At 35.9% G+C, this 18,251-nt stretch overlaps 1 protein-coding gene across 1 annotated transcript; it reads left to right on the top strand.

Moving 5' to 3' along the window:
- The first annotated feature begins 5,318 nt into the window (after positions 1–5,318).
- On the top strand, positions 5,319–12,086 carry LOC116214479 (probable pectinesterase 55). The gene is made up of 5 exons (XM_031549882.1): positions 5,319–5,497; positions 10,883–11,095; positions 11,286–11,445; positions 11,530–11,723; positions 11,813–12,086. The coding sequence occupies exons 1-5, from the start codon at positions 5,319–5,321 to the stop codon at positions 12,084–12,086; spliced, it is 1,020 nt and encodes a 339-aa protein (XP_031405742.1).
- The last annotated feature ends 6,165 nt before the right edge of the window (positions 12,087–18,251 follow it).

Raw genomic sequence — 18,251 nt, 5'->3', positions numbered from 1 at the left:
TTTGTAAAATTAACAATCTTGTTAGCGAATCGATGGGGTTGGCTAATAAAATTTATGGTGATACGGGTAAAAATGAAAAACAAAAGTGAGACCTAGAGGATTAATTCTCCATTTATATGTGTTAGTGCAAATTTATTACATCAATATTCTAAATTAAACAATGAACATGTCCGTCGAGGCTTCAATTCTAACAGTACATGTTATAGTAAAAAAATTTTCTGCATATCAATGATTCTTGAAAACAGGGGTACACATATCACATATAATCATTTAATTTTTAATTATTATAATTACTCTATACACACACACACACAAAAACTAAGGATCTATGTTGGCGAGTAGATAGTGCTTTCCTACTCGTGCATTATCATTATTACATCTTCTCAATTCTACCCTTAACTCTTTCTTTTACTTTAAAATTAATCATCATTTTTTTTTCTGAATTTTATATGTCCCCCCTCTTTTACTCATCCCTCTAATTACGTATTACTCTTGTTTTTGTTTCCATGAGCTTTGATAATTATATTATAAGTTAATATATATTCATACTCCGTTTGGTTTCGCAGTTAAAATCACAAAAATTTTAATTTTAACTTTAACTTTAACTCAACATACTACATAACAAAAATACACATTTCCCAAGTCAAAAATTTAACTTTAACTTTAACTCAAGACACTACACAATCATTTATTATTTTCCACAATCAAATTCAAAGTTATTTTAACACTGAAACCAAACGTACCATCATTTTCCAACACATTGATAACTATATGTATTATTAATTTTCTAGCACCTGTTTAAAAGCTTTACTAACAACAATTCTAACTTGACAGTTACTTACGTCTCGTTTGATTTCGCAGTCTGATTTTAATGGTGCGTTTGGTTTCAGAGTTAAAGTAACTTTAATTTTGATTTTGATTTTGATTTTGATTGTGGAAAAGGACAAATGACATGGGATTATAAATTTGACTTGGGAAACGTGTGTTTTTGTTGTGTAATGTGTTGAGTTAAAGTTAAAATTAAAATTTTTTAATTGGAAAATGTTTGTTTTTGTTGTGTATTGTATTGAGTTAAAGTTAAAGTTAAAGTTAAAGATTTTAACTCTAATTTTAACCCTACTCACTACACAACAAAAGTCAACAACACAATTATTACGTTTTCATTTTTTTTCAAATTTTTTAACCATTCAATTCATTTTAATAATAAATTCTCTAAACTATTCATTACTTTTTTCACAATTCAACGATACAATCATTACTTTTTTTCAACTATTTGTTACTTTTTCACATTTTTTCTCATAATTAAACATCACAATCATTACAAATCAATTAAAATCAAAACTCAATTCAACTCAACTCTAAAACCAAACACACTATTATTCACTCGTCCTTTATATAATTAATATCAAAGATACACTTTACTATAACATAATAACAATCTTAAATATCATGCTAAATATTATCATCTCATCAGGATAGAACAAATAAAATAAGACACATGATAGCCCAATTTCTTTTTGATAGATTAATAAGAGACTAAACAATTGTTGATTGTCACAATTTATGTCGTGTATGTATCTTAATTTTTAGATTCATTATTGCATCCTCTGAAATTTCTCTTTTTCACGTTTGAAAAAGGGAAAAAAATCAAATGAGTGAAATTATTAATTTATTTTACTATTGTATTCTATTCCAATGAAATTTTTACATCTTAATAGTGTGAAGTCACACAATGTTAAACATCATTTAAGAAAACTAAGGTGGCATTTGCTAATAGAGTAGCATATGGTTATACTTAATGTGCGGACCTGAACTTTGTCTCGTCGGAGCCTACATGTGTGCGATCGATAGCAATGCTTGAGAGTATCCACCATCCCGGGAGACGCGTGATGGACACGCGTGAGAAGAAGTCGCTACTACCTGTGTATAACCTAGAGGTCGAGGACTGGTGAGTTGCCCATGTCTAGGGGTAATGGATACACCTAGATTGTTAAGGCCTATGGCCTGCGGAACTGGGAGTTCCAAATTCGGGAGTTCTATTATATACGGGCCTATGTCTCGTACGCTCTATCGGTATTATAATTTGTCTAAGGTTTGCATTTTTAGTTTATTTACCGCGTTTATTAGGTTTCGTTTATCTCGCTCATTTTGATACTGTAAATTCGTGGAAATAATCAATTATGTTTGAGGGACCGAAAGAGGAACAAATCCTTGGGGTAGGGGGTCAGACCTCCGTCCTCACCTCTTAGCTAACTAGACCATTATGGCCGGTTTGTCGTGTGAATCGGACCCGTAAACTGACTCGATTGATTCCAACTCTTAGACTCCATGCTTGCCGACTGGGATCGTTACATATATAAATGTACAAATAAATACCTCACCATGTACTCTCAAATAATAAATACAAATTATAACGAATGGATCCCGGCCAACTCGCGTTCGGCCAATATTCTGCTCGCACTCACCATGAATTTTAGAAAGACTAAAACCAAAATTAATGCTATGTGGGTTCGTGATAGCCGTGGGTCGGGTTCGGCCGAACAAACGGATCCTAGGAGGACCGAATGGCCTTCAAGATAGCCATGGGACCGGTCGAGCTCTCGGGTGATTGTTTAACCTCATTTCACACATCTTGACTCGGGTCATCCTCCGTTTAGATACTACTGGGGTCGAAACGACAACTCGATTCTAGATCCATTATCGCGCTCGGGTCGCTCTTACTCAGTGTGTGTGGGGGTGTTGCACCCCGTGTAAACCGTATCCTATAGGTTTAGGTTGAACCGGTCACAAAACAGACAAAGACAGATAAAAATAGATAAAAACGGATAAAAATAGATAAAAACATATGAAAATAGGTAAAAGCAGATGAACACAGACAAGTTGTGTGTGGATTGTCATGTTTATGTGATTATCAAATTATAAACCAAGGTTGCTTAACAGTCGCGTTTCTATCCTAAGCAGGCAAGAACATAGTAATTATGTGTGGTGATAATATGCCATGGGCCGCCCTTGAAGAGCATGTAACATTCGACTTTGCTTAAAAAGGACTTGACAACCATGATGTCTACTGTCAAGCCATCAGTATGTGGTTTTCTTTTAAGTTTTTCTATTTTGTGACACTGACAGATTAATAAATTATGACAGAAGTGTGTTTTGCTAGATACCTAAAGCCTAGGGTTTTGATCAGCCCATTCCCCTGTGTTTATTGTATCAAGTGTGTGATTAGTCCAATTTTGTATTTTATGACAGACAATCCCAATCTAAACACAAATTTAGGAAAGTGGGAAAGCGAAACACCACGAGGTGCCAAGTTCTTTGCTCATACCTTCATGAAAGGGATGAACAACTTTTCACGGGCCGTCCTCGCTCGCGTCTTTGGTTCACATTCCTAAGCGTCTGAATCTATGCTTGAATGATAGAAACACTTTAGTCGGATAAAGATGGTAATGCATATGACACTTGCGCTTGCTCAAGCTGCCTGTCTTTACCCATGGCTCGGAGTGTTTCGATCACTCTAATCCTAGAATTGTCGGTTAATCATAAACCGATAATTTTTCCCTTAGAACGAAAAATTGTTCTTGTAAAAAATGAGACTGAGTGATGCTAGCTACCTAGTCCTGTAATTGATGTTGACCAATTCCTTGGATTCACCAGGGTCCCATGTAAACCCCGAGGGAGTCGGAAGACCGGTTGGTCTGCCCGGAAGCGGTCTAGAAAAAACTCCCGTGTTCCAACTTGAGCCGTCTCAAATATGGCCCAGACTCAAGTTAGGACGTTTGTATCCTTCCTAGATATCCATGCTACACGGACCACACTTCTCGGTATTTATAAAGAAATGTGGATTTAGAAAAGGGCACGATTATCAGTTCATGATTTATTGTCTTGATTACAAATTATTCACCGATTCGTGCAATTCATTTAAAAGTTGAGTGGGTTAATTAGCCGAGTGGATCGTCCATATTTGCTATGAGTGAGATCGATTAAACTAAATGAATTTGTCGAATGCTTTGGTTTGCAAGTTTCAAGCCGTCAAATTGGCCATTGATGGACCGTTCAATGAGAGCTCTAATTCCCGACCGTCTCGAAATTAAGTTCGATTTTATACCGACACTATATGGTTAATCCGGTTTTTTCTTTTTAAAAAGAAACAAAATCATGGGATTACAAAATCACATCAACATTTAATTTATCGGTTTTTTTTAGCTCAAGTGGATCGATTATGTCAGTTTTGATATTTTTAGTCAATTTAATTCCTTAAAGTCTGAGTGAGCATGAGATTAATTTGTATGGGTTTATTTTCATTTCTCACGCAACCAATTCTAAGTTCGACCCTCTTAAATATTATTATTTGTGCTCACGTCGTTTTTTTTTAACACACTGCCTGGTTTTAAAAGATCGAGTTTAATCATTGTACCGGTTTGTGTTATTGTCGATAAAAACAATATTTTCATACATCATTGACAAGGTCATCAAATCAACAGATAAAAAGAGCCCTAAACGTGTCACTAAGTCGAGATTTTCATACCTCTCCCGAGCTAGAGCCGGGAGACAGTAGAGGAGCTTTGAAGATCCCTCGAATCAAGTCGATTACGGACTGTCCATTGACACTACAGCCACCACCTACAGAAGAAAGATATGGACAACCAAAAAAGAGCAAACATAGCAGCGGTTAGTGATGTTCGTGAGTGAAAATGAACCCGAGAAAGGAAGAGACAGAGGGAGACTTAGCTCGGGGTCCTCGATGAAGGCAACTCCGGAGCAGAGGCGGGCAGCAAGCAACAAACAACAACCGAAGGGGGCACAATCACCAGTACGGTGAGCAAGTGCTCGGGCTGAATGATTTTCTTCCCCTTCATTTATCTGATCATATGGTCGACCATCTTCATCGATTTTCCAGAGATTTCATGAAAGCTGAAAGGAAGAGACAGAGGGAGACTTAGCTCGGGGTCCTCGATGAAGGCAACTCCGGAGCAGAGGCGGGCAGCAAGCAACAAACAACAACCGAAGGGGGCACAATCACCAGTACGGTGAGCAAGTGCTCGGGCTGAATGATTTTCTTCCCCTTCATTTATCTGATCATATGGTCGACCATCTTCATCGATTTTCCAGAGATTTCATGAAAGCTGAAAGTTCTCCACAAGTTTCCGAAGAAATGAGATAGCAACCACTTCCCTCCCAAAGTAAAAGGTTCACAGATTTCCAAACGGGAAGGAGAGGCCACGGGCAAATTCCCAGAATCCTGTTCTGAGAAGGAGAGCAAGAGGGAGAGGGAGTTCAGTTACGGAAAATGGATGGCTCTGGAAAAACTAAGAAGTGAAATGGGAAGGAAGGAGATAAAGAAGAGCAAGATGATGGAGATCGAGAGGAGGAGAGAAAGGAATGGTGATGGTGTTGTCCTCCGTATGCTCTCTGCAGTCCTGACCGAAAGAAGAAGAGAAAGAGAGCGAGTTAAAGCTGGTGAAGGTGGTCGTAATTCAGCCATGAGAGGAGAGGGAAGGTGAGGATGTCGAAGAATCGGTCGTATTGAGGGTGCTGGTAAGTCGTCACGATGCGGGAGCTGCAAAGGTGGCGGGAAAAGAAGAAGAACAGCAGACCAGAAGTTGGAGGCTCGGGTCGGTTGTTGAGTTGATGTTTCTAAGGGGAGGAGAAGGAGCTGATGAATGATGACGGTAAACTGTCGGTCCTGACCGGAATGAGAGACGGGGAAGGCTGGTCTCTATATTTGTCGGAACCAAGAGGTTGTGTTCGAGAGAGAGCACAAGAGAGAAGGAGAGCATGGTCTTTGCTGCGCTGTCCTTGCCCGAGATCAGCGAGAGTGAGGAGATTGGGGACAGAGTTGATCACAGCTCGGGAGAGAGCGAAGGCAGAGAAAAATGATCGTTCATGCAGATGGAGCCGCAGCGATAGATGTGATAGGTTGCAGAGATGACATTGCAGGGTAGGCGCCGAAGTCTTGTTGCGGGCGCGGCAGTGCCACTTGTAGAAGAAGAAGAAGAAGAAGATTTGTAGGTGGCAGGTTTCATATGGGGTTCGGCCACAAGTGGCGGAACCTCCTGACAGTTTTTTTTTTCAAATATATATATTTACTCGTACCCGTCTTTGACGAAATTCGATTTCTCAAAATCCATTGACATTTTTGGAAAGAAAACTTTGAAATTGAGAAGTTTGAAAAATAACGGACTCTATGAGAATTCCAATTTATATCGATGGAGATCAAATCTCGATAAAAATCGATATCGAACCTCCGATGCATGTTGAACGTAATTGCATGATCATTTTCCAATTTCATGTCTTTCCAAACAGATATCTGAATAATCCGGAGATACTGTTGTGTTCAAGAAAATTTGAGAATCGACATTATACAGAAAAATATTTTTTTCAAGAGCCAGTATCGTCCCGAATATTGAAAAAATCGAAATTGATGCACGTAGGACTTGAAATTTTCTTCTTTTCAACTGGACATCTGAAAAATAATTCTGCATCACCACTGCATTTAGAAAAAAATTGAGAATCAATATTATGCAAAAACATATAGTTTGGCCTTGAATATTGTTCTGAATTTTGAAAATGAAAATTAATACTTGCAATGCCTGAAATTCGCGTATTTTCTGTTAGACATCTGAAAAATAATCCGGGGTCACCATTGTGTTTTAAAAAATTTAGGGATCGATATTACATAGAGAAATATTTTTCAATTTCGAGTTTCGTTCCAGATTTCGAAAATCAAATTTGATAGCGTATAGCCTCAAAATATTGCATCGAGTATTTTTTTTAATTTTTTTTTTCTGAAAACACGAAATTAGATATAAATTAAGAAAATGCCCTTGAATTCAAAAGTAGTGAATGTATCGATGGTCCTCGAGTGTTGGAAGACAAAAACGGGGTGTTGATAGTTAATTGCACGGGGATGAAGATAAAAGTAGTTGAAAAAATTTATTATTAAAAAATTATTGTAATTATGGTTAAGAAAAAAATTGTGATCGAATTTATTATTAAATTGAAGAATAAGATAAAAAAAAAGTAATGATTGTATTGTTGAATTGAGAGAAAAGTGATGAATAGTTGATATAATTTAGTATTAGAAAATTAATTGTAATAATGGTTAAGAAAAAATATGTGAGAAAATTTATTATTAAATTAAAGAAAAAATAAAAAGTTATGATCGTGTGCTTGAATTAAGGGAAAAATAAATGGAGTAGAGTATGATTTAGTAAATAAACAAAGCATTATTACTTTTGCTCTTGGATAGAAGGAGGTGGCGAGTGGGGTGGGATTTCAATTCGCGGGGACCCACACAATACATTTTTTTAAAAATTTTAATTTTAATTTTTTTTCCAATTTTAGGAGTTAAAATGGATCCAAACTAATTCAACTTCAATCAGGATCAATCCCACTAAATAATAAAACTCTCGTAACTACGGACCTTCCTAGAAGTAAGGGGCAGTGGGGTGAGTTTTCCCACTCACTTGGAGACACTTGACCTTTTTTAATTTTAATTTTAATTTTTTTATTTTTTCGCACTATTCGATAGTTAAATGGATCCTAGCTAATTTAGTTTCAACTTGGGTCGGCCGACTAAGTAAGAAAACTCTCCCAATTATTGATTTTCTGCATTCATAATATTCAAATTTGAGACCTCGCTTATTTTTAAAATTTTTTTTGTGTGATTACTTAGTATTCGAGAGTTGAGTCTCGACTAATTCAATTTTGACCTAAGGTCGGCTCACTATGGAGTAATGCTTTCAAAATTGTGAATTTTTTGCATTCACAAAATTCAAACTCGATATCCTATTTAAGGGGAATAGGGATTGAACCACCTAAGCCAATATACCGTAATTTTTTTGTGTATTTTTTAAACACTTATGAGGTTAGGAGTGACAGATATGTGTTAGTGTATGTTTTTTTTAAAAAAAAAATTACCCCAAATATTTTCTTATCAATTCTACTTCAAACTTTCATTTTTCTTAATTCATATCCTTCAAATATTTTCCTCTTATTTAAAACTACTATTTTTATTGGCAATGCAAATTCTTGGATCAAAGAGTTTTATAAAATGTGGAATATAGGAAAAAAAATAGTAGCATGGGAAATACCGATAGGGAACGTTTCATCAATAAGAGTCAAATCAGAACCTTTTGATTCTAAACTTCGAATGTCACTGCATTGAGAATCCGGTTTTATCATGCAATCTTATAAGTATTGCCAATTATAACCCGCAGCATCAGTATACTATTACACTTTGTTTGGATATGTTCATTAAGGGGAAGTAAAAGCGGGGAAAGGAAGGGAAAGGGAGGGTAAATGACGAGGAGGATTTTAAGCCAATATCTGTATGAACAAGCTCAAGCCTAGAGAAGCATATCTTTGATATATCAAAGAAATATTCTCATGATGGAGAACTAAAACTTGAGAGAATTTGCTGATCTCGCCAAACTTTACCATGAAAGGGTTAAGGTAAATCTTAGTGACATGGCGAATATTCATCTATTGATGGAATTAGATATTACTTCCAATTTTATTTTGAGTCAAGAGTTTTAAGTTTCCTATTTTAGAACAATTACTTATTTTCTTTTAGAAAGTTATATAGTAAGAGTTTAGATTCTAATTTCCTATTTTAATGTTTTTTTAGTTGTCTTAGGCCTATATATATATAGTACATCTCATTGTTCAAGAACGGCTAGAACTTTATATATCAATATCAATAGTATTTCTCGGAGAGGTTTTCTCCCCTATCGTGGCCCTTGTTGGGTGTTATTCTTCGGGTTTAAACGTGTTTTACTCCTTTCGAGTCTAATTTCGGATTTAGGTTTGAGAAACCGTGATCCGCGCTGCATCAGTAAAAATTAACCTCCTTTGAATATTGCCTAATTAGGGGAGCCGAAGAGGGCTGGGAAGGGAAAAATTAGCCTTATTTAGAAAATTTGTAATGGGTGAATTTTTTTTTTTACCTCCTTTCAACCCCGATTTGGAGTTTGAAAGAAAATTGGAGTTAAGAGGGAAATCAAGGTAAATAATTCCCCCTCATTCTCTTTCCCCTTCGCTGAAAATCATGAAACCAAACAGGGGAAAATTTTCCCTCCCCTTCCCCTTATTTACCCCAATCCAAGCAGAGTGTGAAAGTACAAATTGGACCATGGTACATACAACATATCATATTTCTTTTAAGTATTTTCATTTACATTTTAGGGAAAATTACAAAAAAACAAAAAATTTGAGAATCGTTATAAATTTGTCCTAAATTTTACTTTGTAACAAAAAAAACCACATGTTTCGATAATCGTCTCAGATTTGGCATCATTCCGTCTATTTGCCTATGTTGACTTTATGAGACCCATCAAGTTTGCATATCTTTTGATCATCTTCTCTTTTCTTTACAAAAATAACTTAAGTTTTCATAAAAATATCAGTTTTGTTCTAGATTTTGATTTGTAATTTAAAAAAAAAATATGTCAGCATCCCGTTTCGGTCCACTGGCTCGAGGAGAGAACATCAACAACATTCTTGACTACAATCTTAAAACTATTACAAAAGAAGACACAATAAATCCCGAGTTACGATTCACAGTCGAGTTAGCCAGGTTACTACCCACTAATGGATGACGGAAATGACAATTTTGTCCCTCCTCCTTATGATCATGCTAGGTTGTCGATTTCGAATTTTCCTCATACTGTGATCCTCCATGCATCGCTCCTGAGGCCATCCAGTTGACATGGCTGACCCGAATATAAATAGTAACTTGGGGTTTGCTGGGTCTTATTTTGTAATAGTTTTCGAATTCTAGTCAGGAATGCTGTTGATGTTCTCTTTTGGAGCTGGTGAACTAAAATGAGGTACTGACATGTATTTTTTTTTAAATTATGAATCAAAATATATAACAAAACTGAGACTTTTATGAAAACTTATGTTATTTTTGCAAAGAAAAAAAGAAGATGATCAAATGATGTGCAAATTTAGTGTGTTCCATAAAGTCCGCGTAAGCAAATAGACGGAAATATTAACAGAACAGTAACGGAGGCCAAATCTTAAATGTTATCGAAATATGTGATTTTTTATTACAAAGTAAAATTTAGGACAAATTTGAAACGATTATCAAAATTTAGATTTTTTTTTGTAATTTACCCTATATTTTATAATATTTATGGTGTATTAGTGCAAATAATTGCATATATCATGAATATAAAGATAGCATCAATATTGAATGGGATTATATATATATATATATATATATATATATATATATAAAAGGTAGGTTTATGAAGTAGTATATATTAATCTACTTAAAATAGGAAGAAATTCAGATTGCGAATTAGAATCTTTCCCTGCAACATTGCGCAGGTTTTCTTTACAGGCTCGGTTAATTAAATTAGAGTCAATCATTCAATTTTAAAAATAAGTTGTCGATAACACGTGCCCAATTACAAAGTCCCCTTTTATCAGGATTTTTTTTTTAAAATAAGTTGTCGATAAGACCCCTTAAGGCATAGGATAAGAATTCATAATTAGTACGAAACTCAGTGGTCTTATTTTGTCATTTGATGTAAGGAGGCACTAATCACGTTATGACAAATATGGAAATGAATTTCAGTCACTTGAGCAATGCCCTAATTATTCTTAATATATTCACCGTATTATTTATGAGTCAAAGACCATTTGCGATTTTTCCAAAAGAATAAGTAAGAAATGGAAGGTTTTGCTGTGGGGTTTTGTCATGCTAACATTTCCAGCTACAGAAAGGCCTGAGACTCGTAAGGAAATTGTCGATTTGCTGCTGGATGCCATTCCATCTAAGAACTTCCTCTAAGCTATATAAACTCATACCAGACGGATTGGACATCAATAAATCAAAAGATTGATTGATCTCGATCAGTATGAGCATTTTCAGGTTTACGCTACTGTCGTTCTTTCTCACTTATGGTGTATCGTATGCACACATCGACGTGCCAAACTTTCACCCGAAATCCACTCCTGTGGTTCAGTCGGTCACAGTCGACCAGTCTGGTTCTGGGAATTTTACCACTGTGCAGGCAGCAATTAACTGGGTCCCCGCTAAAAACAACCAGTGGGTCCAAATACATGTTAAACCCGGTTCATACAAGTAAGTCACGTCCTCCCAATTCCAAGTCTAGTTTCGATTTTCCCTAACATGGGTCGGTCCATAATTCGTAATAAAGATGAGAGATGCATCTCAACACATTTTCTTTTGGTAACATATTGATTAATTATACTAAGCATGTAAATTGCACAACATACAATTGTTAATTGGTCACTCATCGGTAACTTTGCAGGGAGAAAGTGACCATACCTCAAGACAAGCAGTTCATTTTTCTCGAAGGAGAAGGTCAAGGAGCAACGTCAATCGAGTGGAACGATTACGGGCACTCCGAGAACTCTTCCACCTTCACTTTATACGCTGATAATTTTCTTGCATCGCATATAACCTTCAAGGTCAAGGAAAATATTTCAGCAATTATAGTTTAGTTCTATCGATCTGAGTTACTACTCATCAGGTAGCTCTTTCTCTGACTGCAGAACACACATGATCTCGGTATTTCTGGTCCTCATAAATTTGACGTGGCACCGGCCATCATGATTTGGGGAGACAAGGCAGCGTTTTACGACTGTGGATTTATGAGTCTGCAGGATACACTTGGTGACTGGAAAGGCCGTCACTTTTTCCAATCGTGCTACATCGAGGGTAGCGTGGATTTCATATGGGGGCGGCGGTCAATCTCTATATGCGGTTTGTCGACTCATAGCCAATTGTGAATGTTCCAATATACTTAATATAATACTTGAAATTGCTCATCAACAGTTGCGTTTCCGCTGATGGACAGGGCTGTAAGATAACCTCCACAGCAGCCAACCTCGGCCCTGGAAGAGTTATAGGTTTTGTTACTGCCCAGGGTCGAGATGAGCCTCATACAAGTGCTTTCGTATTCAAGGGTGGCTCGGTGGACGGACAGGGGCTCACGTATCTTGGGAGAGCATACAAGGAGTACTCGACTGTAATATTTTCCCAGACCTACTTTGGCAGCGACATTGTCCCTCTGGGTTGGGATGCTTGGCATGACCGCGGACATGAGTAAGACTTCGAAAGATAATCCTCAAAATACCATCAAATTTCTCTCGTGAAAGAAAATTTGATGAACTGATGGAAAACGGTCTTGATGCATCTTGTTCCATGTCGCGTGATAGGTCTACAATCACTTATGTTGAGTCTGGCTGCACGGGACCAGGATCTAACATGTCCGGTCGGGTGGGCTGGATGAAGAAACTGAACGCTGCTGAGCTGGATAAGTACTTGGATCCCTCTAAATTCATAGACCAAGACGGTTGGATCGAAGCGCAACCACTTCACAAATGATATTTCCAAATAAAGCGCAAACGCTTCACAAATGATATTCCCAAATAAAACTATGTAGCGAGTGTAGCATTGATTATTTATTGGATTGATTTTTACCATCATTCTAGACCTATTAAACCCGTCATTCTTTCGTCTCGCTTTCTAATTTATTTTTTATATACTAGAATTTACCCGTGCGTACCACGCACTAACTATATTAATTTTTTCTAATATATCCATAGATGGATTGATTTGAAGAAGAGAAAAAAAAAGTAAAAATATTGATAAAGAACAAAAATGAGGGGAGAGCAAAACAAGGACAGATTGACAAGTAAGAGGAAGAAGAGAGTTAATAATTATATTGAATAGGCAAGTTTGTCCTCAATTCTTCTCTTTTTATTTAGATTGTAACATACTTAAATTAATAATATGATATTTTTTACTTTTTAATCACTTTATAAATGAGGAAGCGGTTACAAATTCGGATTTTTATCTGAATAATAGTATAACTTAACACAAAACACATGAGATTAAAAAAAATATATCCAAAAAGTACAGAGACTTACTCACAAATAACAACAAACATCATAAACGTTACGACACATAAAAGGAAAAATTACAACCAAGCATTGAAATCAACTTATCTAGTTGTTCCCGACTTCGCCAAATGATATGCCAAATTGAGAAATCTGTGCTAATCACCCCGATAATTGCCATAATTATTTTTCATTAAATAATTATTATTGATTTTTTCTCACCACGTCAATGTGAGATCGGTTCAATTAAAATTTTCTCATGTGAAAAGGTTTGCGTCTTTGAGGAAATAATTATAGTGAACCTGACTAAAATATAGACTAGAAAGTTGAATATTCTAGAGTATGTGATGGAATTTTCATGGCTGATATGAAGTTCAAAAAAAAAAAAGTAAAGGGATTGTTATTGTTGGCTCCATGGAAAAATATAGTGAGCTTTGTTATAAAAAAAATTTAATTTATATTTTGATTGAAAAATTACATATCACGGCGTATGTGTTATTTTCATTTAATATTTTCTCGTCTTGAAATGTCCAATCTCGTAACTCTGTCTTGCATAGAAGAAGCACGAGGACTGCTTGTGATCATATTTGCATTATTATCTCTTTTTCTCTTCCCAATCGTGTAGGTTTCTTTCCCCTTTAAATGCCAGTGATTGTTTGTTCATTAGCTTATCAAAAGCTTCTTAAAATTTGATCATGTCTTTATTTCAGACCACCAGTCTCCCTCCCGGCGAGGTCGCCCGTGGCTTCTTCAAGTTTGGCGACCTCGCCAAAAGGAGGGCAGTGGCAGCCGAAAGGGAGCTTCGACTTTCGATTCAGCCCCTGCATCTTTCAATTTGGCAAAAAATTGACGTCATTTTTACCTTTTTAGTTATTTTTCAGCAACATCATTGGCAACATAAACAACTATATCAGATTGCTGTCACAGGAAGTTAACGTCAAGGTAGAATTGAGTAATGGAATTGAAATAGGATAATTGATTTGTTGACTTTTAAACGCTGAGAACCAAATTATTGATAGTTCCAAACATTTAGGACCAAGTTGATAGTCTTTTCCTCTTTAATACTCACATATGCTTCTCATTTTGGGAAAAAGACGGTTTTGGTTCTCAACCTTTCACACTTTTGTCAATTTCATTCTAAATGTTTTTCTTGCTGTTCTCGTTCTCAAACCTTCACTTTTATGCCAATTTAGTCCAACTGTCTAATTTTCTGTCCAAGAATTCATTTTTTGTCCAAAAATATTTTTAAAAATAACTTAATTTTAAAAATTTTAAAAATTACAAAATAAAAAAGGGAAAGGGAAATCAACAGGCAAAACGGGAGGGGGCCATGGGGGCCTTGCCGGTGGCCACCCCTATTTGGGGTCACCGGTGAGCAGGGAGGGTTACGGTTCCCAAAAAAAAAAAAATGAAAGGTGTGTTCTTATTTATGAAAGGACACATATTTAATAACTATAACAATATATATGTAATATTACATCAAGTGAAGGGGCGTGCCTTTATAGAGTACACATTTTTGGTCATTTTAATAGGTAAATAGATAAAGCGAAGAGGCATGTCTTTATATGTGAAACCATACGTACATGCTTTCAGCGGCGGAGCCACATGGCCCCTAGGGGTGGCAATTGCCCCTAAACTTTGAAATTTTTAAATTTTGCCCCAAAGTATGTTTATTTATGATTTTTTTTCAGATAAAATTAGTATTTTGTCCCGTCGAAAAAGAAATATTTATGTACTATTTATATCAAATAATATTTTTGTCCCCGTTGGATGTAAATCCTGGCTCCGCCCCTGCATGTTGTGGTCACCCTAAATGAAATGAAGAGGAGTGTTCATGTGGCTAGATACATGCATAAATGAATTAGAATTTGTCTAGATATATACATTGAACATATAAAAGTGGCTAGATTATTGAAAGGGTAAAATTGAAATTTTGAGAAATTGAGAGACTTGGTTGAGTTCCCTGCTTTTATAATAGTAATAATAGATTATTGGCCAAAAGATCATCTCTAACCTGCGGCATTACCACGGGCAGCTTACCCAGTTTCCTTGAAATTGGAAGGTTGCCATATGCAATTTGCACATGGTAGATAATATCCTAAATTGAAAAATAAGGAGGAATCCACAATTTTCTCTGGCATCGTTATATTTTGTCTTGCCAATTTCTGATGGAGCAGTTCATGTTCCACTACTCAAAGAGCCAGGAAAATCCATTTTCATTAAGAAAAATACCTTTTGTTTCCTTAATTAATTTTTTTCCGTGTGAACCTTGGTATTTGGAAGCCCAATTAAGCCCTGACTAATCCATTGATCACAAGACTCGAACTCGAGATCTTACTTAAAGGGACCAACCGCCAAACTGCTTGAACCAACCCACCTTAGTGTTTCCTTAATTAATTTTGATAATCAAATCATTACACTTCGTGAAAACTATCCACTTCGGTTTAAGAAATTCCGTCATATTGAGCTCAACTTTCCTGGAGACGTTAATTAACTAATAAATTCCGTGTGCTTCTCCCAACCGTTATCCTAGTTACAAACTATTTTCAGTGATTTTTTGAATCCTTATTCTGCAAGGTAAAATTCCCCACTGACGGCACAATTTATTATTTATGCTACACCTCATGATCAATCGTCAAATATATTTATTTTCATTGATATGTCGTCCTACTTTGAGATCTTGATCTCGGTAGATATTCTTAGACTTGTTTGCCGCACCGATAACTGTATGACCCGACAGCCCGAGTCTGAGAGGTATTACAAGGGGGCGGCATTGAAATGTTCATTTAAATTGGTGAACTTTCTATCGTCTTGATCATGAGGATCCCTTCCTCTCCCAAGGCTATTCGATCCCTATATAATTATATTGTTCTTTTTTATCACTTTTTTTAAAAAATCGAGAATCGGAGTCCTAGGACGGAAATAAGCAATACAACATATGTATGGCCGCTAATTCTCGGTCCACATTTCTTGTCCCCATTTCAAGTCTCTCTTTAATTAGAAGCCAACGCATATCCTAATAAAAGATCAAGTGTTCATATTTTCCCCGAAAGTATATGGACACATTCATGAAATTCCTCTTTCTCTTTTTTTTTTCTTTTCCATGAAATAACAAATTAAAGACTTATTCAAAAAACTTTAAAAAAATTGATAAAAGTTAACACATTAAAATCTAAAAAATATTAAAAATTAAAACAAAAGTAATAAAATTTTCACAAAAAATAAAAAAAATTAAAGATCAGTCAGAAGGTTTATAAAAGGGTCATACAAGCAAATAAGGGTGTAAGAAAAGAGTAAGTAATTGTATGAGGATGGCCATATCGATAGGTTATGAAGAAAACAGAATGGAAAAGACGAAGAAATTCAGATACAAAAGAAAACGAAAGGGGTTGGATCAGGACTCCGATTTTTTATTCGGTATGGATAATAGATCAACCTTCCTATGTGATACTATTCACACTAGAATCTGAAAATTTTAAAAATAACATAAAATAAATAAAAAAAAGTTTAAGACAAAAGGCAAGTGCTAGAGACTAATTAAACAAATAATAATATAAAATTCATGAAGTAAAAAATTATAGAAGAATTCGAAAAATGAAAATGAAACTTGAAAAACGACAGAAATTTTAAAATAAAAAGTAAAAATGTTAGAAAAGCCTGACAAATTACCCCTATCCGAGAAAGATTGAAATAAATTAAAAAATTTTAAATCTAAAAATGTGAAAAATTTAGAAAAGTTATCAATTTATAAGTAAAAATAATAAATGAAAATTTGGACAATTGAAATAAAGTTAAATATAAATGAAAATTCGGACAAATCAAGGCTGATATCTTTCTTCATTATGTGTGCATAAGGACATGGCATCTTTCATCTCCTCTCTCTCTCTTGTTGGTCACGAAGTAATAGATAAATTCTCTAGAATGAAGTTATATTTATCTTTCTTTCTTAGAAAAACTTGGGTTTATACTCTATATTAACTAAAAGGTTCAATCTTAACCGATATAGGTTGGTTCAAGGTTTTCATAATCGCGATTCTACCTAGAATCGGTCGAGGTTCGTAAAATCGTGAATAACAATTCGAATCGTGAATCGCAATTCGAATCGTGAATAGTAAGATTCTACTTATAATTAAAAAAATAGTGTGTGTATATATATATATATGTAACATACTTTTCTGAGAAAAAAAATTAATTCTTATTCAGTGCAATTACATCAGCAATTCCATCAACATTATTACATACAGGTAATAATTTCATCAGCACAATTACAGCTTCAATTACAATTTCAGCACAATAAGCTTCAATTCAATTACAGCCAACGTTCAGCACAATAAGCTGTTGCTTCTTAACAATTTCATCAGTACAATTACAGCGCAATTCGAATTTCCAAGCAAGAAACAATTTTAGTATTGGCCACTGGAAGTCTAGAACCATCAAGATTCAAGATTACCCATAAACAGAAATCACTTATCACCTGTTATCAATTGATAGTATCAATCAGAAATCAATTTGATAAAAGTTCAAGAAAGTTGTTTTTTGGAGATTAGAAGCAAGAAATTCAGAAATTAATTAGAAGCAAGAAATTCAGAAATTAATTAGAAGCAAGAAATTCACACACGGTGGAGAATCTCGTTGTTGTGACTCACACCGTGTGAGGTGGCCGTAGACTGTCGGGGGGGTCGAGCCGTCGAGGAAGGTGATATCGCTGGGCGGTGAGTCATTGACAGCGGTCGAACCGTCAAAGCTCGTCGACGCAGAGTCGGTCACTGGGCAGAGGCAGAGCAAAGCAGCCGCGCGGAACCATGGACCCACGGTCACGGAGCTTCAAGCTCGTCGGAAGCTTAAAATCTAGCTTCAAGCTCATCGGACCCATGGAGCTTCAAGCTTAAATTTCTTAATTGCTGCAGAAATGTTGGAGACGGGGAGGCTAGGGCATAGAACAGAGGGGAGAAAGGGAGTGCTGGAGAAGAAAGGGAAAAGGAAGGGGAAGGGAAAAAAAAAAAAGGCTGTCGGGCTCAGGCCTGGGCTTCGCCCGAATCGGGCCTGGGCTTCGCCCGAATCGGGCATGGGTTTCGGCTGAATCTAGGCTGAATCCGGAATCGCAGAATTGGCCCGATTCCGCGATTCAACTCCCGATTCACATGCGATTCTATATTTTCCGACTCAATCCCCTGACTCGGAATCGCATGCCCCTCCTTGAATCGTAGAATCGTACGATTCTACGATTGGAATCACGATTCTGAAAACCATGGGTTGGTTCAAGCAGCTTGACGCTTATTCTACTTAAATAAAGACTTAGATTTGGGTCTTGTAAATGAAGAAAATCCACGACACTTAGAGTATTTTAGTCCTTAGTAGGCTAATTGGGATTG

This window comes from Punica granatum, chromosome 7, assembly GCF_007655135.1.
Source record: "Punica granatum isolate Tunisia-2019 chromosome 7, ASM765513v2, whole genome shotgun sequence".
Lineage (NCBI taxonomy): Eukaryota > Viridiplantae > Streptophyta > Magnoliopsida > Myrtales > Lythraceae > Punica > Punica granatum.
Note: the sequence above shows the minus strand (reverse complement) of the source record. Positions and strands in the feature narration are given on the sequence as shown.